At 40.0% G+C, this 25,363-nt stretch overlaps 1 protein-coding gene and 1 long non-coding RNA gene across 3 annotated transcripts; one reads left to right on the top strand and one right to left on the bottom strand.

Moving 5' to 3' along the window:
• Positions 1–1,245: 1,245 nt before the first annotated feature.
• Positions 1,246–16,026, bottom strand: YTHDF1 (YTH N6-methyladenosine RNA binding protein F1). 2 transcript variants are annotated; one of them, XM_083801567.1, is made up of 5 exons: positions 15,661–16,026; positions 15,313–15,337; positions 13,947–14,026; positions 8,109–9,712; positions 1,246–2,729 (listed from the first exon to the last, which is right to left on the bottom strand). In XM_083801567.1, exons 1-4 carry the CDS (start codon positions 15,685–15,687, stop codon positions 8,138–8,140), a joined length of 1,707 nt encoding a protein of 568 aa, XP_083657693.1. In that variant the 5' UTR covers positions 15,688–16,026; the 3' UTR covers positions 1,246–2,729; positions 8,109–8,137. The 2 variants fall into 2 exon arrangements, with proteins under 2 accessions (XP_083657693.1, XP_083657694.1); XM_083801568.1 differs by having other exon boundaries at positions 8,186–9,712.
• Positions 16,027–16,070: 44 nt separating this feature from the next.
• Positions 16,071–19,018, top strand: LOC310882609. Its single transcript, XR_014573044.1, has 4 exons — positions 16,071–17,178; positions 17,301–17,387; positions 18,430–18,545; positions 18,807–19,018. It is a non-coding gene; the product is annotated as an uncharacterized lncRNA (long non-coding RNA).
• The last annotated feature ends 6,345 nt before the right edge of the window (positions 19,019–25,363 follow it).

The following is a 25,363-nucleotide window of genomic DNA, read 5'->3' as shown; positions in this document are numbered from 1 at the left end:
AGCCGCATTTGGCTTAAAAGCGGTAGGCAGCAGGGATACCATCGCACATACATTCTAAAAACATCAAAGAAAAGTACTCATTTAAGGAGAGAATTTAAGCACAAATTCCAAAAACACAAAGGCAAATTTTTGTAAAAAAAACACTACTTGGATTAAAGAAAGAGTAAGTCAGAACTATGACATTATTTAGAACAGACACCAGAAGAATGATTTCCTCCCCTCTCAGCATAATTTGAACACTCAAACAAAAAGTCAGGTATCTCATTAAACTGCAACGACAGTTGATTGAAAATGAGCGCGACTAGCAGTCTGTGGCTCAGATCTCCTAGCACTGAATTTTATCCACGGTGAAATATTTTCTCCCCACTTTAAGATATTGCTGTACAACCCAGCCACAACGCTGCAGTATCTGGAAGGGAAATCTCTGCGTGCTGAAGCCGATACAAATTTTTTCTGCTAACCACAAAGCCAGACAGCAGGTTGAGACACATCACAACTTTCCTTAACAATACCGCCAAACCAGTTTGAGCTCAAGGTTCTCTCTCTGGTACAAAATATTTACACCCTCTGTATTAAATCAGAGCAAAGACATTTTTTCATATCTAATTAAAGACATAAATGAAAGTTGTGTGACTAACTTTTCTCTTCAGTGCCTAGGTGGAGCTGAATATTCCTTTTAGCTCTGGAATTACCACTTGTAAACATCCTGTCTTTCATAGCAGAAACTAAAAGCATGCCCTTTTATTAGGCGATAACGTGTCTATAAAATGCAGAATTCTTTCAAGAAGGCAGCTCTAAAAAAAAGTCAAATAACAGAAGTTAGAGTTGGGAAATACAGCCTATTGTTTTAAAAGGAACAGTTCGGAGAGCTTTAGCTCTATTTGGAAGGTTCTTTTCTCATCCCAGTGACCCGTGTCTGCAATAACACCTCCTGAAGGCTACAGGGCAACTTCCAGTTGTTGCTTCAGCTCCTCTACCATGCAGGGAGAAAGAAAAACACAAGTAGCAAACATCGTTTGTGCACGTACTTCCTCTGAGGAACAGTAACATTCAAAGCAGCTTAGGTGTCTTCTGCAGAGTCCCAGGAAACCCTTCTGCAAATATCACGCGTGCTGGTAGCGAACATCCGAGTTATTACGAGCAAAACACTTCTCCAATTAGATTCAATTCATGAGCTTGCATAATGGGCTGTTTTAACATAGGAAAACAACTGAAAGTAGGGAAAAAACGAAAATGACATCAAGCTTGCTAAATATGTATTGTTTATTAAGGCTTGTATTCTCCTAGAGGAAAAAGTTAATCCGATGCTGTCCATTACCCCTTACAGGCAGTAACAGTCCAGAGACAGAGTTATATGTTCTAAATACAAGTCTAAATGATACAGATTAAACTTTATTTAAATTGGAGGTCCTTTTGGAGTAAATAGTATTCAGAAGATACTTGCTTTCTAATATAGTAAAAGATCCTCTACAATAAACACGTGCAGATTCAGTGTGCTAGAGCAGCGGACATGAGCACCATTTCCATGCTTAATTGGAACTCCAGTTGGTGACAGGTTCTCCGACGGTCCCCTCACTCCACAAAAACATGACAGCAAATTCAGTTTCTTAAAACAGGTTTTTTTACTCATCCAACAGAAAAAAGTTAGACATACACACTGTCAATTTTAAACATCTGAGGCATAATCCATCATATTATCCATACTATTAGTTCCTACGTTAAAGCTCAGCATTATTGGTATAAAAACTTTAAATGGCGTTAGGACTTGGGGGGTGGGAGGGAGTAATGAAGGGAAGGATTAAAAATGATCTGCAATTAACTAATAACACCTGAAGCTGAAACAGGTTTAAACACATTGTCCAAAACCCCTGCAATGTTGATAGCATCACATTATTAATTATTAAGCTACAAAAACCATAAAGCAGAATTATGGCTGAGAGAAAGCATCTCGCTCACCCTCGGCAGGATATGGTATAACAAATGCACACTGAAGCACTGGTTAACAGAATGTGAAAGGGAAATATTTTCCAGAGAAACAGCTTCACTGACAATTTGATCTTCTACTAGACAGAAAAAAACAACAATGGCGCATTAGCAATTTTAAAAGTGTAATTGTACAGATAAATAAAGAGGCATAGCAGCTGCACAAAGTGATCTGAAATTTAGATTTTTCATTTCAAAATTCCGAAGTGCAGTATCTTAGAAGTTTTGTTTTGTTGTTTTAAATGACAAAAATCAATGCATGGTTTCTTACATCTGCCATGAAGAAACATGGTTTGGGAAGAGGATAAAGGAAGATTTGTCATGTATTCTCCATAATCTCTATATCTGGCTAGGAACATAATTTGTGCCAAAATGAAGTCTTTGGGAAGCACTGACACTTTAGTATGCTCGTGTATAGGTCCACATTAGGTTAATATAACTGTTTACCAACTTAAAAAAATAAAAAGAGACACACCTTTATTAATGATTTCTACAGAATTTTACATAGAAAAAAGATACAAATTAATGCAGATCCACTTGGGCAAAAATAAACTACAAAGATGCAACAACTTAATTTCCCCTGCACGAGAAGATATATTGGAGCTGAAAGCTTTAGTTTATCCTGATGCCACGATAAAGCACCAGAATACATAAATTTTGTTTCTCAGTCGAATTTAATATCAGTTCTAGTATATATATCAAACTGTATACGTATATTCTTATTGTTTGTTTCGATTCTGACGTTCCTGTAAAGAGAAAAAAGTTGAAAATAGTTAAAGATTTTAGTGAAATGAACAAGGAAAAGCATTCTTAGTAGTATAACAACACTGATGTGATCCCCGACAATGACATGCTTAGACAAAAAAATTGCCACTACATTTTATATATATATATTGTATATACCTGATAAACCCAAGGATTTGGTAAGAATTTAAAGTACAGCTTCAAGTGGAACAGCTGAATACCTGTACAGTCACTTCAAGCTGACAGCAGATGAAGGTCACAGCAAGGAAGGTATGGAATAGCAACGTTCCCAACTAGAAACAGGACCTACAACGTTCTGCTTTCTGGATTAATTTAGCTACTGCAATAACAGCATGGCCAATTCGAGAACAGAAAGGAGATGGCAGATTAACGAACTCCACAGAACCAGTATAATTTTGAACCACTTAAGAGTTAAGACTAAACTTAAGAGTTTAGTCATATTCAATATCACTAGGATGTGATCTCTATAGAAATTCTGTTCCTCAGTCTTTTTACCTGTTCAACTACTCAGGGAGGCACCGTAAAATACTCGACGAATTGGGGAAAAATTCATTTTGTGGAAGAAAAGTTACATGCTTTTTGCATGGTCTGATAAAAAAACAGCACAGCTAGACAGAACCACCCAAAAACTTATGAAAACATTGTAGTACAGAAGTCAGCAGCTGTCTGAAGTCTCAAAAGTTTCTGCCAACCACAAATACAGAAAACAGATAATCTAAGGGGTATGTGCAGGAATGCCTCAATTATTCTAAGTCTTCATCTAGCTAACTTGTGTTCTCCCAGCAGTAAGTAGGGAGGACAGCTTCAATAATTGCTTCAGGAGCCCCTGAAGGTGCAGAACAGCAAAATGACTGCAAGAAAAAAACAGACAGAATAAGCTGCTGTATTTTGAAGCTAGTGCATTTTTTCCAGCTAAGACACCACGCAGAATGAACAGAAAAGGTGCAGTCTTACTGCTTTCTGCTTCATCCTACTGGTGTTTAAAATAGACTGCAAACTTCCAAACAAGCATGTAAAGACACTGTGTACTGTACTTTAAGACACTGATATAGCACCAAATCCTAGGCCAAGACAAACAACTGTAAAACTGCCTAAGCATAAACAAGTGTCAACTCCCGAATTTCAGATTTTACTTGTTCTGTGGAATCTTTCTGTATAAAGTTTACCTCCAAATTGCTTGTTGCAGTGTAAACATTATTTACAAGTGTGCCAGTCCTTAAGGAAGTTTTCTGATTTTTTGCTGTGACCAGCTGAGGTAGCCAATGCAATTTCTGTTACATTTATGAATGGAATATACTGGTTTCTGCATCCAGGCAGTATAATAATTTTTTTTTTGAAATTGAAGTAAGTAAACTAAAATCTTGAATAAGTTCTTAACCTAAGATTTAAGACCTTAGGAAAGTTGTTTTACCAAATCAGCAAAACTAACTGTGTAGTATGTTCTTGATGAAAAGAACTGATTGCTGCCTGCCATTTCAAACAAAAGCTGGTTGGAAAGAGAATTTAAAGCTGAACCAAATCAATGCCATTTTCAGACTTCCACGAAAGCAGTTCTATCCCACTTCCACTCTTAAGGTGGCAAATAACCTTTACCATACCTCATTGCCCTACCATACCCTGTAAACCATTCCCATTGTCATCTCTGGCAACTTTTTTTGGGTATCTATCCAGCGACTCTTATAATTCCACTTTTAAAGAAATACATCTTTCACTCTCACAATCTACTCAGACACTCAGCTCAGGCTTTATAATTTAGCAAAGAGAACTATCTATTGAGCAAATTTATTAAGCAGTTCTTCCTACCTTGCTGCTCCCTTGCTGCTCTTTTTTTTCCCCCCCTCTCAGGGGCTACTCTGAGTCTTCCTTTTTAAAAAGGTCTGAATCCATATAGATTGACAGGGAGGAGCCTGACGTAACAATTCTTCATGCTCTTGAATATGGCTGCTTTTTGGAAGATCTCTGGAAGATCTAACTCAAGTTCTCTCCTGCATTGCTATTTGGCACTACTGCAAGCAAGTACAAGCAACTTGGTAAGGTAATAAAAAAGCTTTGTTCCTTTTGGCTCCTAAGATCCATTCAGAGCCTTCGTAATTTCTCTTCTCCAGGGGAGTTCTGATATCTCACAAGGGAGCTCCTGTTGCACGCTGCTTCTCATTGGTGACATTAATACATAACGGCATCAGGCACAGGGAAGATTGGTTTTCACCAAACTTGCAGTAACTTCCATTCTGGAGGCACCCACCCCGTCAAATTTCTGTTCCCTGCGCCCCAGTATAAAGTAGCTGGTAATCTTCCTGCTAAGCTGTACTTGTTCAGGTCAGCTGGATGAAAGCATTCACGATTTTTGTGTCAGGAAATAATTTGTATCAACTGTAAAACAGCCATGTTTTTAACTAGTTTCAAAGGAAGGACAATATTCCATCCTTTAAAGTTCTATGTTCAACGAACGTGTTCACAGAAAGCATACTGAAAGGAAATCTTTACAGCGCTAGAAAACAAGGAGTATTTCTGTCAGCGTGCACCAGCGTACACTTTACAGTACGTACTCACACAAAAGAAGAAACGCTAAGTTGTTGATCCAAGAACTTTCTGAGATAAAGCAACTGAGCTCTTCCACACAACACGAAGGGACAGACCTTGGACTAGCTGACTGCCGTGACACAGATCAGAGGCGAGAGCACAGCAGCCCTAGCACAATATGTGGGACCACCTAGTGAAACACACAGCGGTGAGGCCGAACGGCTGCGTTTTACACTCCATCAATCCTGTCCTACCATAAGTTGCCAGTGACTGTACAAAAATCTGCAACAAGTTTATTTTCTTTACAAGCTTTTTTACTCTGCAAGACGGTTTTGTAAAGACTATGCAAGCTTGTTTCTAGGGAGTGTTACTTAAGACTACATCATACTGGATTTTCCTTTTAAAGATTTTCTCACGTGTTGCAACATTACGTTTTAAAAACATGAGCTTTGACCAGGGAAGTTGCTCCCTGGGGACACAGTCATGTTGTAGTGGCCTAGGGAACTGACTGAGAAAACAAGCAGGGGCCAGAAGAAACTTCATACCACTAGTTCTTTGGCTTCCTGGTTTCTCAGGTTCCAGATCGGACTGGGAGAAAATAGCTTATTACTACGGCAAATCAGAAGCTGGACTTAGATCTACATGATACAGCCCTTGTTCGTCAGCACGACCAGTGTTGTTTCTTTGGCACTTTAGAGATGTTCATTCAGCATTACATTACACCCAACTAATCCTCATGTGATGATTTCAAGGAACACAGGTGTTCCTAGATGAGTTAAACTCGGAGAGCACACAGCGCAGCTTTACACTGCGCCCCTTATTTACTTTAGGAAACAGTGGCTAGCAACAAACCACAAACATCAAAAAACCCAAACCCTGCAACGCTAGCGGCTCGCATTGAATACATTACATCAAGTTTTTCTTCCCTTCTAAACATTTGTGCATAAATGAAGTAAACGTTCAAGCTCTCCATTAACAGCTTTTTAAGAATTCTAGCCTTTTGTAATCATGACAGTGGTGAAACAGAAGCACAAATGTTTATCAATTTTACTGCTAAACAGAGTACGATGAATAAAAAACACGGCGACTTGTAAACCAATTAAGACGGTACATATGCAGCCAACCATTTGAAAAAGCCATTTGAGCCATAAGGGTTACCTTAACTGGCAACAAGATTCTTCAAAAAATCTCATAGGAAGGATAATTTTGGCATACTAGGGAGGATTCAACTTCAATAGCAGGAACTTCACAACAATAAGTTTAATTGTGTGTGTATCCTGCAAAGAAACTCTTCTAGTAATCAACTGGACTTCTAAAATTCATTTATTCAAGGGGGTGGAGGGCGGGGATCAACTTTCCAAGACAGTTTTTATTGTCTGGAATAAGAGACCACGCTCCGTTGTGACAAGACAAGGGGCAACGGCTCTAAACTGAACGAGATTTAGAGGACATACAGGTTAGAAATTCTTCCCTTTCAGGGTGGTGAGGCTGTGGCCCAGGCTGCCCAAAGGGGTCCCTGCCATGGGACACGGGGTTGAAACCAGGTATCTTTGAAGGCCCCTTCCAACTCCAGCCACTCTACGATCATTTAGGATTCTCCCCCACATATGGGAACAGCTCTTCGACATACACATTGCATTGAATATTGAATTGCTAATTGTCTATGGAACAAATGAAGCGTTGAGGTAACGGCTTTCAGGTTTCAGCTTGTGGAACCCCGTGGAGAGTACTGAAGAAAAACTTCAAATCTTAAGCTCTCCTCCCCTGCTGTGTTGAAATATGCTCGGCATGTTGTATCAGATGGCTAGGAAAGGTCGAGCTGAAAGTTCTTGATACACCGATCACCTTCTCTCTCAAAATTTAAGAGTACGTTCTAAGAATACAGTTTAAAGCAATTTTATCTCCGTTTTTAAATGCCAATAAAACCTTTAAAACAGCAACTTCGTTTTCAGGCCCAGAAATACATATTCTGTTGTCGGTTTTTGCTTCAAAAAGATGTTGAAGCAAGTGAGCTGCATTAAACCAGCCTGTCAAATCCATTCTTTATTTCAAATGCCATACAAAAGAGGCGTATGAAATGCTATCAAACAACTTTAAGCACTACAAAACTAGTAACTACACAAATATTTTGTCCCAACACCGATATTTTGTCAGTCCTTTACTTCCAGACTGCCTAACTGGAGAAATGCGTTCCTGGAACTGAGGACAGCTGACTCTTGGGGCCATAAAAGCGTATATAAAAGGTTTACCACACTTTCCCAGGTACTGCCCCAGTTTCTCATACATCCTCACTCAAGATTTCTTTTCAAGAATTAGTAGACAGATTAGACCTGGGAACCAAAAGCCTTTAATTACCCAAATAATACATGTGACTTCAGCAGCAGAAGCAACCTTTCCAGCACTACTCCAACGATTTTATGGAACTCCTTTTCCAGAGATCAACTGAACAAACAACATGAGGCTAGACTCTTCTTGCTCTCAGAGGTAATATACAAACTTCAAATGCCACATTTATCGATTTTGATAGACTGGTTCCAGCCAAACAGTGCTAAAACACCTCATATTTATAAGGCAAAAAGCTTGCGTGGCCTCCTTTGACAGAACTGCACTCTGAAACAGAAACTAGTTTCTAATCTATTAACCATTTTAAGAGAAAAATAACTAAAAACATGGACATTGACGTCCTTTACCTGCATCACTGCTTGACCTTTTGTTCTGAAACGCATTTGCTATGAAATCATGTCACAGACAAATAAGCATCAGTTTGTTTTCGGTGTTGTTAAACACAAATAAAATCACCAAGTTGAGATGTATTAAAAACATTTTGAATTCCTACTTACATTTTTTCCACCAAAGCAGCCTTCACATTTCATTTTCCCCATATCTGTGTATAAAATAAATTTTTTAATAAGTTTACCTTCCGCACCACCTCCTCCTCTTCTTGGCGCTTCTCATAATGAGAAAAGTCATCAAAGATGGAGGTCGTGTGCTTGTAAGTAGCAATAATTTTAAGCACTTGTTTTGCTTTTTCTAAGGGCACCTCCTGTGTATCACGGGAGTTTGTAACAGGTTTGTTGTCATTGTTCTCCAGCCTGATGTGTCGGAGCTGGTTGTTGGGCACATCCTTCACAAAGATCCACTTGACATCAAACTTCCCCTTCCACTTGTCCTGAGACCAGACACCTGCACTGGTGCCATAGTCCACAGGTGATTTCATCTCCGCAACTCCACAGAAGTGTCCACTACCGTTGACACTGAATAGCAAGTAGACCGGGCCCTTACTATTCATGGACCGAAAAGCACTGTCCAGCCGTTTGTTGCCGTGCTCCGTACTACACCAAATAGAATATTTAATGGAACGATGAATATCATCCTCAGAATAACTCTTTATTATGAACACACGTCCATTTTTAAGGTTCCATTCAAAATCTTTAGGGTTATAGCTGTGAGCAGCTTTTAGTTTTTCGAGAACAGGATGGGACTCACCACTCGGAACAGGGTTAGGCTGGGTGCTGCCAGCTGAGCTGCTGTCGTTACCAGTTCCTCCACTTTGGCCAAAAGCTGCATTTCTGTTGCGAGGCGCTACCCAGCGATTTTGGGGCGGCTGCTGAGGGCTCTGATACTGTGGTTGAGTCAATGGAGGAGGTTGAGCTGGAACAGGCTGAACAATTTGTTGCTGTGGCTGTGGAACAGACTGAGGAGAAGGTATCTGTTGGGGGGCAGGAACTTTTGCCACAGGACCCTTATTGTCCCAAGTACCTATGTCCATATTATGCTTTATAGGCGGAGGAGGCAATGCTCCTCCAATCACAGGTCCAGTTTTTGTTTTCATTTTAGGCTGTGGTTTTGCAGGCTTGCTAGCTATAGCAGCCCACGAGGTTGGTTTAGATACTGGCAAGTTTACATTAGATCCACCGTTACCAGAGAGAGCGCCTGTCATCCCAGCACTGTTGACAACGGAACCCACTGTTTTCACAGCAGAAGTTGTAACATCTCCACCAATCTTAAGTCCAACCATTCCCTGCTCAATGCTGTTCATTCCAGGAGCTTTATTTAACGTGTCATTATGAAATCCTGTTTGTCCGTCCACGATGGTACCACCCAGTGAACTAGGCGGGTAGCTGTAACTGCTCCCATATGCTGAACTTTGAGTCTGCTGTCCTTGGGATCCACTTGTTCCCCAAGCTGAGAAGGCAGGATTTTCAGGGAAAAAGTTAAAACGGTGTTGATAGATATTATTTCCCAGACCCCCAGGCTGTCCAAAAACAGCATCATGCATAAAATGATGATCTCCGTTACTGAGCTGTCCATAGGTGGTAAGATATGGGATTGGAGGATCTCCTCCCGTAGACCATGGTGCTTCACTGAGAGAGTAGGGAAACCCAATCGATGGTGGATAATAACTGGACAGATAAGGATCAGTCATTGATGGATAGCTACTGTTCTGTTAAAGGAAAAAAAAGGTAGCTTCAGATATCTAAAACTTCGTTTATAAATAGCCACAACACTGTACATTACCAAACAGAAGAGAACAATAGGGACAAGGTAATTAACGTCTAATTAAAGATTTCAGTTCACATTCCAAGAGTCAGTATCTGGACATTCACAATATGCTCCAGTGCTATTTTCACAGTGACGGTAGTACCTGAAATTGTATAATCTTAGTTACATTATTATGGGGTCTTTTGTGGCCTCTTCTAGAATTACTTAATCTGCCAATACTCCAAAATATTTCAAGAAACTCATGTACCAATACATTTTGTGTCTCATACCATTAAGGATATTTAGTTTATCTTGATTACCAGAAAGAGCTGCATGGGAGTTAGATTAAATTGCTTTAATATGGCAGCACACAGAAAATACAGTCACAGTCCTTATTATGGGATTGTTTTGAAGAGCCAACGGTTCCTAACAAGCAAACCACACCTGAAGTGGATAAACACGCAAAGGCTACTTCTGACACACAAAGGATCAGTGAGAGCACATTCTAAAAAGCGTGCCAAGTTTGATTTAAGTAGACCTAATGGACCTAATGACTAGAAACTGAGATTAAGACGACGTGCTAGAGACAACTACATACAGATACAGCACGTGACATATTCCAGTAAGCCATCCAAAGTGTTTGTGACAAACCCTATCAAACTGCTTCTGAAAGTCTCTTACTCCCTCGGTAGTAAAGTTACAAATGTGCAAGACTGCTTCAGACTGCTCTTCCGAACAGGCCACCTTTTCCACTCTACGAAATAAAAGACTGACTTATTATAAATGAGCAAATCCTTCTCCAAAGTTCTAGCTTCTCCTTCCTTTCTCCCTCTCAACTTTTTTATTACTAGATTCAGAAGCCTCCTCCATTTTTCCAAACATACAATTATTTCTTAGCTTATTCAGAAAATGAAGTAAGAAGACTCCTTGCTGTAGATGAGCGTAATACCCAAGTGATAAATTAAAGAGTCAGTTTTATTCCTCATTTTTCATTGACTCCCTTCCATGACACCCAAAGCAATATCCTTACTTTCCATATAAAGAATACCATAAAATGCCACCAAGACTTACATACGCTACTGCAATCACTACTGAGATTTCAACAGCCTGAATCCAATGTTACTGATTCAAAAGACATCATTTCTCCACTGCTCATGCTCCCATTATGTGCAAATTATATCCATCATTATCAAGAGGAATACTATCTGCCTTCCCATGACAAGATCCTCTAAAAACACATTACATTCTCTAAGATTCCCAAACCAGAAGAACCAATATTTGACATATGATTTTTTTTTTTCCGGGAGACTTTACATTGTGATTGACATCAATGTATTATTTCTGAAGTTATTAATATAATAAAAAAGTAAGAACATGTTGTTGGAGGGAAGAGGAGACATAAGTTGTTCTTAGGAGATACTTACCTTTTCATATTCCACAGATAAAGAACTTCTTAAGACCAGTAAGAATAAGTCTAAAGAAGGCAGGTGTTTTATCCTAAAATATTTCTGCTAAAGATTCTAAACAATTCCTCAGACTGTCACCTCCTGTAAACAGTCTGCAAAGTTTCCGCAAGGATTCTAACAAGATTAAGGGAAAGTTTCAGCAGACATCTTTACAAAGCATTCGATCTACTTTGCCTGGCTTTATGCCAGAGCATGTAAGATCAACCCTGACAGAAATCCTTCACTGCCACAGTGGTACATGCATTCAACAAATTTGTCCTGGAACTTTCTGCACCCTTCTTATTATTAAAAAAACAACCACTGAATTAATTAGCAAAGGAATCCTTCCTCCTGAAGTACTCACACTGCTAGTAATACCCTGTCACTTACAAAAAATCTTTTGGTTCTGGCTGACAGTACATGGGGGATGCCTTCCTTGCTTTGAGCATAGCTTTGTATATGAATATCAGACACTCAGTTACCTTTTCACTTAAAAGGTACTTTTAGTGTAGTTAATAACAGTTATCACACCTGGAATTTGTTCTGCATTAACTACTGCTATTTGGATACTGGACCTTTTTGTGGAAAGAAAAAAGACATCGCTAACGAGGTGCAGTTTCCAACAGAAAGATGGAGGACAATTACATTTTATTTAATTATGTAACATGCTTAGTACTCATTTTAAAGACTAATTTGTAATTTTAAAGTATTGATTTTAACACAGTATTATCAACCTACATTTGAACTTTGATGTCAAATACACATTTGTGTCAGGAGAATGTTTAACTTCTAAAATATTTTTAAAAAATAATTCAGTTTTGAGTCTTTTTGTACATTACCTGTATTTTACAGTAATTAAAAGGGCTGAATTAGTCTGACTAAATAACTAGGTAAGACTTTGTTCAGAAACATGGCTGTCCAGCAAAAAAATCTCAGCCCTATTTAATGTTACTGTCGCTTTCCAGTTAGAGCTGTAAGACCACCTACACAATCGGTTCTTGCAGCATGCCAACTTCTTGTCACAGCATAAGTACCAGTCAATGTAGCTATGCTTTAATGTATCTAGACTTTATTAGAATTATGGAAGTTCTATGTCATAGTAATTTTTCCATTTTAAACCTAATAACTGGGCTTGTTAAGAGCTAGAATAATATAGATATATATTTCCTAGAAATTAACTGTAATAGTCTTTGATTTTTTTCTATGTGGAGTTAAACACTCAGTACAGTTCATGTTACAAGACATCTTGTTTTTAAGATGAGTAAAAACTACATGCAAATGTAATGAAGAGGGATTTCAAGAAATCAGAGGAAGGATACAACCTTGATCTCTTTCAAAACTAATTTTGCACAAGAAAGTTTTACTTAATTTTTTTCCACAAATTTCATGCTTTTATACCTGCCACAGCACGAGATAATGTGCTTCATTCATTCTTCAACACAGTTCCAAAGAGAACGTGCTCCCTCTTGAACGATTTTAACTTTGTGCATGTCTGGAGCATGTGACTATGTTGCATACCAAACCTGTGTACCAGGTAGTCCACACGGTGCAGTGCTAACACAGCCCATGTTGTTCTAAATGCATTTGTCCCAACTTCCACAGTGGAGTATCTAGATTGCTTCCCAGACGGAAATGTGCTCAGGAATACCTATACTGTGCTACAGTTAGCAGCTCTCAGAAAGCTGCAAGCTCTAAAACTTGTAACACAGTTTCTTCTCTGGCTGCCCTACCACAAGGCTTAATGCACCTTGAAGGTACCTGGTATGCAGCACCAGAATTGAAGTTGTTTGCTCCACTGTTCAAGATTAAATCACAATTTCCTCAAATGAAACAGAACAGCACGTTACATGTTTTCTTTCATCCTCTTCCTTTTTTTTAAGCATGTACATGAATGTTCCTTTGCCAGCAAGTTCAGTGATGTCACCAGTATAAACAGTGGCATTTATCAGCTTCAGGCTGAATTACAGATTTACTTCGTAAAGCCTACCACTTCTCTTTTCTGCCAAGAAATAATAACGTACCTCTGCCATGCCTCCCTCTTACTGAAGCAGATTTGTGTGAAAAAAACTTTTTGCATCTCCAGCTTCTAAACATTTTGTTCACTTTAAAAAGTTTGTATTTTAAGTCCAAGATTACTTGTATTAGAAGATTTTCAATTGCAATGCTATTTAAGTCCTGGATGTTGATTTAATGTACATTATAATGAGCTAAATTATATTTAGAGTTTGCATTTTAGGGCCTCATTCTTGAAACAACACATTTCTAAGTCTTAAGATATTTCAGAGGACACAAAAGAGCAATATTTGCTAAGTGTATAAAGCAGGCAGGATCTCTCTGCAATCTTTTCCCAAAAGCAATATCCAAATTTCCACTAGGGCAATCTCCAGGATTATTTAAAAAGACAAAGCAGGAGACCCTAAAAGCAGAACCTCCAGACTCTCAGATGCAACTCACCTTTCAGATAACTGCACGACTAATTAGTTTGTCACAGTTCAGCTATGTCAGTAACCTGCAATCTGAGGAGCAATCAGCAGACACTAGTTGGAGCATTAACTTCATTTTCACTTGTGGCCATCTGGATATGCAGAGTAGCATTAGTTGGGTGAGCACAAGCACTTGTATTACAAAGTAACACTATATGCCAGTCACTTCTTTTTCCATTTCTATTTAAGGAATTTGCTCCCTTAACACATCCTATGAATGGAGTGCCAACAACATGCCCAAGAAAAAAAAGGTTAAAAATATACTAACCTGATTTGACTGCCCAGAAAGGTAAGGTTCAAAATCGTTGTCATGAACTGTATCCTTCTGATGTAATGAACCATTTTGTACTAGGAAAAAAAAAGTTACAACACATTATAATACTGCTTAGCAGCAAGTAAACAACGCAGTAAACTGCTTCATTTCATGTTATTTTATGAAGAGACATGCTAAACTTGAGTAAGTTTAGTAACCCAAACCTTCCTACATGTAAGGGAATAGACAGCCTCTGTGAACTACCTCTGAACCAAGAAATAATCGTTCTTCACAAAAAGTTTGCGAAAAACATAGGTAACAACGTCAGGTGTTCTGGTACATAATTAGAACTCTCAAACTAATTTACAGCTTTCCCAGCATGTGTTGTTTACTTCTCATTTAAGTTGGCTAAAATGAAATCAGATGAGGTTACATTTAATTATAAAATAACGACTGCTAGTGCCCTGATATTCTGACATTTTCAGGCAAAATTTAAGTCTCATCTTTTAAAGGCATAAGTTACAGATACTTGCCTTATCAAACACCTACTTATAGCGACTATTTCACAGAACAGCTAAACTAAACTAAAACTACACAAAACACAGCGTTTAGCAAGCAAGTTTGAGAATTTATAAAAATATTTCTGTAAAGTTTGCCAGGGAGAGTGGAGGCAAAAGAGCGTATACAAACATAGGAAATAGTGTCAAATTTCTTGTGAGTAGAGGCAGCTGGATTTTTAAGGCAAGTTAAGATAAATTTAAAAGCACTTATGAAGTGGAAGACATTGCTAGCTTCAAAACCTAAACACTTACACGCTTACTAGCAATCACAGCACAAATCAGTGTATTTTCTTGAACAACTTGTTTTCGAAATTAAAATTCAAATGAAGCATAGGTATTATTATAAAAGGCTTATAATTTCCAACAGTTATTTAAGAAATTTTAAATTTTTAAAATAGTTGTTTTTTGCCTTACTTATGACATCTAGTACATACACAGTCAACTGGAGTCCAGTAACAGGACTGTATTCATATGGAACACTAAGCAAAAGTATGTAAAGTATATATATATATATACATATAATCTTGAACAGGCTTACCTTCATAATTTTGCATGGAATTGGGTTATTTTAAGAAAATTAGGATCATTATTATAAACATGCTTAGTACTAACGCATTTTTTTTTGCGTGGTAAATTCTGTAGCGTTTACTGGGATGCAAGCAAACACATATGAATAGCCGTTATGTATTTTTACAGCAAGGCCCAGCTTCCTTTGTTATCCAGAGCCTAACTGCAACACCTTCCTGCTAACCTACAGGTATGCAAATAACCCAACTCTTGCAGTAACAATTCCAACGGCAAGATCTCCTCGCGATCCTCACCTTTGTTGTCCTGTCCTTTCGGTCTCTGGAAAGCCACGGCAAATGATCGGGTAAAGAAAAAAAAAAAAAAAGAGAGAGAGAGGGAAAGAAAAAAGTTAATTTTAGACAAACGGTTACATCGTCACTGCAAAACCCACGGCTGACGGAGGAGGGCTGAGGTGAGGGGGGCGGGCTGAGGGCCTGCTCAGGCGCTGCTGGGGCTTATCTGAGCTGGGGCTGAGGCGCCTCAGGGCCTCCCCCCGACATGGCCACCGCTCCGGGGCGGCGGCGAGGCACCGTGCCCGGGGGCGGGGGGGGGGGAACGAGGCGGCTGGAGAGCCTCTCCCGAGCCGGGCCTGAGGCTCTTACCTGAGGGTCCACGCTGGTGGCAGACATAATTCATGCACGGGGCCGCCGTGGTGCAGCGGGAGCGGGCGGGAGGCGCGGGCAGGGCCCGGCGGGGCCTCTCCCCTCAGGCGGCGGCCGCGGGCCGAGGGGGAGGGACGGGGGCCGCTGGCCCGCGCTCGGCGGTTCCTCAGGGGACGGAGGGAGCGGACGAAGGGCCGGCGGGGAGGGAGGGAGCCGTGCCTCGCCGAGCCGTGCCGTGCCTCACCGAGCCCTGCCGCGGCGGCCCCGTCCCCTCACATCCCCCCGGGCCCTGCCCCCGCCGCCCCGCTGCAGCCACGGAGCCGGAGCCGCCGACTCCAATGGCGGCGGTGACGTCAGCGCCCACAGAGCGCGGGGCACGCCGGGAGCGCACGGCCGGGTTGGGAGGGGGGGGGGAAGGCGCGCAGAGCGCGGCGGCACCTGTCGCGCATGCGCGGTGCGCGCAGGCCCCCGGGCACCCGCGCCCACCGCTGGGGCCGTGAGGAAATGGCGGCGGTGCCCCTGAGCGCCTCTTGGGCTGCATGGGTGTAGGGCTCCAAAGGCAGCCCCTCGTAGCCCCTCACGACCTTGTATCCCCTTCACGTAGCCCCTCACGATCACCATAGCTGCTGGTGCGGCTGGTCCCGTTCCGTTTATTTTTATCAGGTTAATGCATTTGATTTCCCTTCCAGCTATTGCTGTGCCAAACCTGAGTGAAATGTTGCCCCCGTTAGCATCGCTGATGCTGGTTTCACAGGGTTCAGAAGCACGCAAGTGGTTTTTGAGGGGTGTCAGCAGGCACCACCCCTGTGGGGCTTGGTAGGGAAATGAAACGGTGGCAAATAAGGCTGCTGAGTTGCAATTGCTCAGTGCTGGCTGCTGCTGAAGCTGGATTTTAGCAGTTTTCAGGGTGGCCTGGTGTTTGCTTAACAAGAAATCAGGTGAAATAAAAGCAATGTCCTTCCAGTACTTGAGTTCTGGCTCATTATCAGCTGTACTTCAGCTGCTGCTTGTGCATAGTAGTTTTTTCAGTTGATTGCTTACTTTTTGTTTTTTTTCTTAAATGGGTGGAACATGCAATGACAACTGTTGCAACTTCTTGTTAGTTTTTAGGATCCCACTCAGAACCCTCTGGTCAATATACAATTTTTTGGTGCTGCACAGAACAAAAAGGCATCCCATGCCCTCCCCAAGGCCCTGCAGTTTGTTAGATTACTTATTATAATACAGAAACTTATATGATAATCCACTTTATATCTATTCGAGTTCTGATGAACAAATCATAAATGTTTTGTGATGAGACAGAACTCAGCACTGTCTTGCTATCTTATTGTTTATAATTTTGTAATGACCAGGGGCCTTACTGCCCTATTGACTTACAAACTTAGTAAGAGAGAGTTCAATCATTGCTTGATTGGAGTCTGCTGGACTGGGAGCCCATTAAGCCACACACGCACACACAAAAAACAAACAGAAGTTTCATCTTAGCACTTCTGCAGAACAGTGGAAACATGTTATAAGGTATTAGAGATTTGTAGGCTATAATTCTGGCTTCTTTGGAAGTTGCTGCAGTAATAAGAGTTGTAACAGAATTTTCACTGATTAACAGTATTACTGAAACTGTCCTGTAACATGTTATATAGGTGCCTGATATCTGGAGAACGGAAATAAATGTCCAGAAACCTGACTTTTTCTTGAAAGTATCAAAATACCTGCAGAGATTTAGTTTGGTAAGTCTATTTTGCCTTTGAACATACTTCTTGTGAAAGTTTCTTCACACAAACAGGCACCATATACGGTTACCAGATACACACAACATTAACATATTTAAGAGAAAAATGAATCCGAATTAGGTCCTCAACATGTGTATAATATATAGTGTACTTGTCTGAGGTAATAACTAGACCCAAGCTGGGCCTAGTACCAACTTGTACAATGCTCAGAGTTAAGACTGACATACCAAACAGTAGTTCCAGAGATTACAAACCTTTCTTGTAACCTTTTCATGCTTAATTTTGGGGGTAAAATTGATAAATTTTAGTCCTCCTGAATGGTACTATACAATGATACAATGCAACCATCCCTTCTTTTAGATACAGTTAAAACCAAAGTTTTCTCTGTCTTTAGAAGTTCAGGAATCGTTAGTTTGAGTTTGTATTTGTTATTCCAATAAAATATCTGAAATGTACAGTCCACTTTTTGTCCTTTTTCTGATCAGTCATCAGAGGTAAGAAAGAATACTGCGTTAATGCTCAGCACCTGGAGATGCTTTGAATTCTTTGTCTTAGCTTGAAAGTAATAATTGGCATGTTTCATTTTAATTGTTTGCCAAATGGTATATGTTATGGACACATTTAGTAAGTGTGTGCTCTTCAGAGTCCCTAGGTGAGCTGGAAAGGCCATCCAGGGAACATTGCTTCAGAAACAAATGTGAGAAAAATCAAACAGCAGGGCACGAGTGGGGAACATCTGTCAGAAAGAAGAAAGGTTTGTCCTGGATACTAGGGTGATGGGCACTGCTGCGAAGTCCATGTGATTGTATATGTTCACTAGTCTTGATATAGCAGCTATGTGACTATGAATCATCCTAGCCATGAGTGTATGTAGGCAGAATGTTAGAACTGTATTTGTTTCAGCACCCTAAGGTACAGGGAACTAAAGCTATTAGACTATACCTGTTATTTTAGATTCAAAGTCAGAGCATGTCAAGTATATACTTATGTGTTTGTCTAAATCCATCTTTATGGGATTTTTTTTTTTCTTTTGCATTAGGAAAATGTGAGTTGCTGCTTCTTCTGGGTGACTTTAAGAATGATCGTGCCTGTCCATTGAGAAGTACACAATCTTTTAGAAACAAATCAGTAAGGAGTCTCAATTGAAGCACATGGGTAAGACGCAATATTCAGAATGGTTTCAGCTAAATTGAATTTTCTCCCTTCTCAGAATACTGTTGGAGAGTAACAGTGTAACCTGTGGGCTAGCACTTTTTTTTTTGTTGTTTTGGCTTTGTTGAGACAAACACAGTGGTATGTTCTTTTCATATAAGTCATATTTAACAATACCTTTTTCTTCCTTTGTTAACACTCTGAAATCTTGGAAGAGTTGGTGTATAAATTACAGATAATTTTTTCTTAAATTGGATTTTACAGGAATCTTATGCAGCCCTTTCTGCTATGAGCAGGGAGATAAAATCAAGCATTGTCATGCTGGAATCATCTCCTTCTCTGCTACACCTCTGTGGAATGTAACCAAAGCAAGGATCCAGCTTTAATTTCCATCACTTTAGGGTAAAATAAAGGCAGTCACACAGAGAAGTACTATCTGTTCTTTCCTATTTTTCATGTCACTGGCATGCTTTGTAAAAACATGAGAAGGAAAATGATATGCAAAGAGCATGTCCTGTGAACAGATATCATCTGAGATCTTCATCACATGCTGTTCACTGCAAGACAACTTCATTGGAAAGCTGTAGCAAGGTCCTCAACTGAGCAATGACTGATCACAAGTGTCCCTCTCCTTCTTTGTCATCAGCAACTCTTTGTTGCTGTTATGTAGCTTCCATTAACTTATAAGGTCAGTCTTTGTTTACTTCTTTGAATTGTCTCACCCATTTTTCACTTCATCTTTCTGCGGTGTCTTTCACGTTGGTCTGTCATCTTTCTTCCTTATCTTTCATTCTTGCTATTGATTATTGATACAGGGCAAAGCAAACCTATTCTGAGTCAATTTGCATGGGAGAAATAGGCGATTGTTAGTGTGAATAGCTCAAGAACATACCTTTCTGCCTGTTGCCCAAGTAATAGGCAGCTAGGCACGTCTCTATGCAATAAAAACATGTTCAAAACTATAGCAGATTTTAGTCGGAAAATTAGATGTTCCATATTCCTTAATGGCTGATTTTCCACCAATTAAAAAATGTGTTCTATTAAAGTCATAACAATGTCTGACAAATCCTTCTTTAAAGGTAATTAATGGCTGAATGGTGGAACATACATTAGTCACCAGCTGATAGCAATATCTTCTGAAATGTTTTGTTAGTTTTATTAGTTAGTTTGTTAGTTTTGTGAAGAATTTGGAGTAGCAATGCCATGCAGTTTAGATGAGGCTACACATCTTTTGTTCCTATACTTCTTGCCAGGGAATGCCAGGGAATACAGCACAAGTGTGAAGCTCCTCTGTGTAAGAGTCAGAAAGAAGCAGGAAACAATAGGAGGTAGGGAGAGGGAGAGGCAGAAGCAGAGAGGAAGGAGAAGCACAGCCTATCTTTGGGAAAAACAGCCATATCCTACTCAGAAAGGAAGGAAGAAAAGGATTATCATTCATGCTTTCCATGCTTATCATGGAATTGTTTTTAGCCAGACAGTTCTCTCCAGAAACTAAGTTGTATTTTTAATCCCTGTGCTACTGCTCAGCCCTCTAAGCACTCTGCTTGCTCTTTGGATATGGCATTGCTCTGCTGAAAACATAAAATTGCTCATGCAGTTTGAGGCAGTGTTGAATTCTTACAAATTTTTGTAAGACTTCAGAATGTTGTGGGAATCAAACAGAAAAAACCCTAAGTGATGATGAGTGAGTTCCGGTCTTGTCCTTTTTTTTTTTTTTTTTGACCGTGTTTGTATTCATTGCCAAAGACAAGCAGGAGCAGAAAACCAATTAAAAAGGAAAAAAAAAAGAGGAAAAGAGGTCCCTGAGAAAGAAACTTTTTTTTTTCATCTCCAAAAGCCATCTAGAAATGTAAGAAAGCAACTATTTTCTACAAATAGCTTTTGAAAAAGTGTTAAACAGCGTTCAACACACTCTATCTTCTATAACATATTTTTGTAATAGGCTGGACACTGAAATCATGAATTTAGGAAACTGTATAAAACATAATAATGACTTGTGGCAGAAACACTAATGTTAGTTTGCTTTTCTTTCAAGCCACAGTACTATCAGTTCCTCAATTGATTTTTTTTGACTATCTGCTGTGCTGTGCAGATTTTTCTTTTGATATGTACTGTGTTCTGTTCCTGTGGGCTGGTATATAAATAGCGTTTGATTCTAAGCACTTTTCATGAATAGTGTTGCAAGCTACATTTGAGCTGTTCCTAACTATTACCATACATAAAGTTTTGAAGCAATCAGATGCTGTGGTAGTTAGGGCTGAAAGAAAGTATTCAGGGAGGAGATTAAAAGGTTGGAATCCTTAGGAAATCACTTAAAACATGCATCTGTTACCTGTGCATTAGTTCTGGCAGTGTAAGTTTATTGTAAGTGTATTTATAGCAACGTTTTTCAGCTTTCCTGAATTAATGCTTGTTAACATGGAGAAGGATTAAGCTTTTATTATGTTATTAACGTGTTAAATTTGTTTTTGATTATTGTTGAAATATCCAGTGAGGAATTAAAAATGACCAGTCATCAGGTGGAAAGCACAGCAAGGGAGACAGTGATAAGCAGAGAAGATCCCTTCAGATATATGGCACTACTTGGTTTTTGGCAAAAGAAAGGACCTTGAGCTGAATGAAGAAGCAAAGGGAGACTTTTAAGCTTTGCCCTAGGGGAATGACTTTGTGTTTGTCTCTGGTGTGACTAGCCACTTTTCACTGTGCCTTGCCGTTATTCACTGAATAGGATCATGCTGCCTGTCCGCAGTGGATTCATTTTATGGATGCCTTGGAGTTTGTGTCAACAGACAGCAAGCAACCTGCTGTGGTCCCTCAGTGCTGCACTGGAAAGCAGCTGGACAGACAGGCATCCTGAAAGGTTTTACTGGTGCAGGAAATACATTGCCAGCAGCTCTCATGAGAGCAGCAGAGTGCAGGTGTTTTGCTGCAGGATGATTCCAGCTGGCCATTCAGTGTGAAGGGAGATCAAGGATAATAGATAAGGAAGAGGCAGAAGATGAAGAGCAAGACCCTAAATGGAGAAAGAGAAGAAGCAGTCACCTACTTCTATGGCAACTAATTTAGTGCCTCAGCCCAGAAAGCAGCTATATCGCAAGGTCTGAACTGAGCCCTGTTTTGTTCTGAAAAATGGGTGCTTGTCTCCATGGAGCAGTTAAGGGTGGTTCTGAATAAATGAGAACAGGAATTATGTTATAAGTTTCCTTGATATCCTGCCCCTTTACAGATCAGCTGCAATGTCAAGCAATGGCATCTCAGTTCATGTTCCCAGCCTCCTTGCTTCTTTGATAATGCCAGCTGATACACTGTTTTTCCCCATTACAAAAGCCTCCTTCCTCAGGATTTTTTGATTCACTCTTAGCTGAGCAATGAAAGCACAATAGTCTTCCTTGAGCTAAACCGTGCAGAACAGCTTTATCCCGTTACATACGTGTAGAACCTTAAGATTAGAGATACTGAACTCAGCTGGAGTTTTTCCAAGGGTTCCTGTCACTTCAGCCCTTTTGAGCTCTTTCTCATACTGTCTTCAGCTATACTCTGGCCCTTGTATTTGATTGCTTTCCTTCCAAATTAGGCTGATATTAGCAAATATATTTTTGATTAATTATGTTTACATTTATTTCTTCCTAGAGTGCTTGAAATCACTGCCTGGCATGGGCTTCCAGTTACCCCTGAAACAAGCTCAGCAGCGTAGAATTTAATGCCTTCCTCGTACGGGGGCATGGTGGTGATGCTGTTGATCATTATCACTGGTCTGTCCTGGCCTGGTTGATGCTTACTGTTTTCCACATTTGTTTGTCTTTAGCTCATTATGCTCTTCATTTTAAGACAAGCTCAAAAACTCAGTAGGACATCTTAATCCTCTGAAAAGGAACTAAAAATATATACAGATTGCTAAAAAAGATCAGTCTTAGTTTCATACAACACGTTACTGAAGATGTTATTTGCTTTCAAAATTTTGGTGTGCTAAAATAAAACCCCATCACTTGTCCTTGAGCATGCTGGCTTATTTTTCTCTCGGCATCATACTTCCTGTCACTTCATCTTCTTCTGCTACAGTCAGTAGTCCTTATGAGCTTTCCTTTGTTGGTGAAATGTTCCCTCCAGGATCTGTTATGTGAGTGTCCCCCAAAGAAAACTAACCTTAAACCTGTCTTGAAGCTTGCATGATGTTAAAAGAACACTATATTAACAACTACAAAAAAAAAAAAAAAAGATAATCACTGCTAGAATCAGTCAAATTTTGTAAATTAACTTAGAAGCTGTCTTTCAGCTCCTCTGAACTCATATACAGCTTCTCCCCCTTTAACAGGCTTGGAGGATAGGGAAAGGCCAATATAGAAAAAAAGAAGAACTTGTTCCTGACACTGCCCAAGGCACCTCATAAATCTGACAAGTTACTCAGCTCCCCTGTGTTCGGTATCACCATCTTTAAAATAGAGGCAGAGGATATCTGTGATGTATTTTGAGATAGTTGCCCTTGATGTAGGCTAAACGTGGAACCATAGCCCCAGCCACCCCAGGGGCTCCCCCTAGGAGAAGTGGAATTGAACAGACCTGGCAGTTCAGTACACCTCGACAACAACACGACAGTGCTGCCCTGTGCTGTGGTCAGACTTTTTAAGCATTCCATGAAAGCATCCCTGACTTGCAAACTGCTGCTGAGGGTGGGTGCGACTGCGAAGTCAGCAGATCCAGGAGCATGCCACGTTCCCAGTACCTCCTGAGATCACATTTTAGGAGCAAGGCAGTTACAAGCAGTACAAAACCAGCTCATTGCTTGTAAAATGTGTCATAAGATGAGAACTGATCATTCTTATCTATCACCAGGTAATTTGCCGTAAGCCATTAATAGTCCCCAAACAGCCTCTGTAAGAGGGACATTTTTTAACTCCGTATCTTGCATTTTTAGGATACATTCTTCAAGAACAGGATATGTGGAGCAGAAGATAATGTGCAATTACATATAAATTCATTGTGGACAAATTAAATGAACCACCTTCACGTTAAAAGATTCTGTAAATTTCATATATAAGCACTGCCCCCTACTGCTCGAGGGATTTTCATAAACGTGTATTTAATTAAAAAAAAGTTTCAACAACAGAATGTTTAATTAAAATATTTGTATAGGCTTGCCTGTAAGAAAAGGACATGGATCTTCTTAGAAGATTCTTAGAAGAAAATTCCCAATTTATCATTTTTATGAGCATAAAACACCTGTGTTCTTATGTTAACAGAAGCAATTTGTTTTCTCAAATACATAGTTTAGAATAAGATGCATGCATCTTCTCAGGCAGGAAGTTAGTAGAGACAAACACATTTTCAAGTAACTGCACCTTTCAAAACTGACCTTAAAACCCTTCCTTCTGAATTATGACCACAGGAAAGCAAAGGAATAGAAAGATTTCAAGTTGTAAAGATGTGATGGTAGCAAAAGAATTAGTGTTTATCCCCGAAGTAAGGGCAACATAATCTATTCAAGCACTCTTGAGTAAGTTCTTGTTGCTATTATCTTTCATTTTATAGTGCATTTTCTTGGAAATTGTAAGGTGCAAAACGTGTGTGAGTGCAAGGTGAAGAAGATAGAGTAATGCTATTACAGTCACAGCATTACTGCAAGCGTTTTGTGAGGAGCTGCTGTCATGCCCTTGTGTGACATCGCGGTGTATTTGATGTATGTCGTAACTTATTTCTGGCAGTCTCATTTTAAAATATGATTATGTTTGTCTCTGTTATATGAAATCAAAATTAAAGAAGAAATCATAATTGCACAAAACATCAGCAATTGAGGAAAATCAGTAGTCCTACTGAGAACCCTTTTACTTCCAGCAGCGATCCATGTTCCCAAGGCTCCCACGCTTTTCTGGCATGGCACAGATCAGCGTCAGCTGCTGTGGTTTGAAAGCAGCTCCCCCAGAGGATAGCAATGCAGGAGTGATGTTTGCACCTGATTCAGCTGATAATAAAATTCCTGTTTCAATGTGGCTTTGGAAAACTGTATTAAGGTGGCTAGACATTTGCTATGTGAGTAATTTGTGTCTAGTTAGACTCCATTACATTGTCAGGGTCCAAAGATTTTCAGGGGACATCAGAATCAGGCTAATTAATTCTTACACCATGTTTCTGAGGTAGGAGATGCAGTAGTCCTTATTTGAGGGACAGGGAAACCGGGGCACAGTCTTTGACAGCCTGACTCTTCCAAGTCTCTAAGCAACTACTTCACTTAATTGCCTATTGGAAGGCTGCTTTAATACCTGCGAAATCAGGAGCACGCTGAGTGCAGCTGTACTTGAAATGTATGATAGAGCCATCGCAGTGCAGAACCTTTTAACACCACAGTGCCATACCCACTGCTGTTATTACTGTGTGTGTGTACATTTCCGTGATTATCTGTACATCTCCAGGAGTGCTAAAACACATTCTGTTTCTTCATAAGCACAAAGATTGTCTAAGTTGTAGCTGCTAACTGAAAAAAAAAGTCATGTAAAAAGGACAAAAAAAATGATTTCCCTGGGAGATGACAGAGCAGAAGGGCTGGGTGTTCTTGTGAAGCCCTGCACCAAGGAGAAGGAACCTCACGCCCTGACTGCTCAGCCTCCAGATCTAGTGGCAAAGCCACTACAGCAAAACAGGACTGCAAGCATTACGTGAAGTTAAGATGCTACAACCACTGCTATGCTAGGTTTTTTATGCTAGGTTTTAACCAGGTCACAAGACTTACTCGTTTCTTAGGCTCAAGCAGTTATTTTCTGGAAGAACCTCAGAATCAACTTCACATCTTTGCCAGGTGACTTGCATTGAGGAAATTTGGGCCATTAGGC

The sequence above is a fragment of the Anser anser genome, assembly GCF_964211835.1.
Source record: "Anser anser genome assembly, chromosome: 16".
NCBI classification, from domain to species: Eukaryota; Metazoa; Chordata; class Aves; order Anseriformes; family Anatidae; genus Anser; species Anser anser.
Note: the sequence above shows the minus strand (reverse complement) of the source record. Positions and strands in the feature narration are given on the sequence as shown.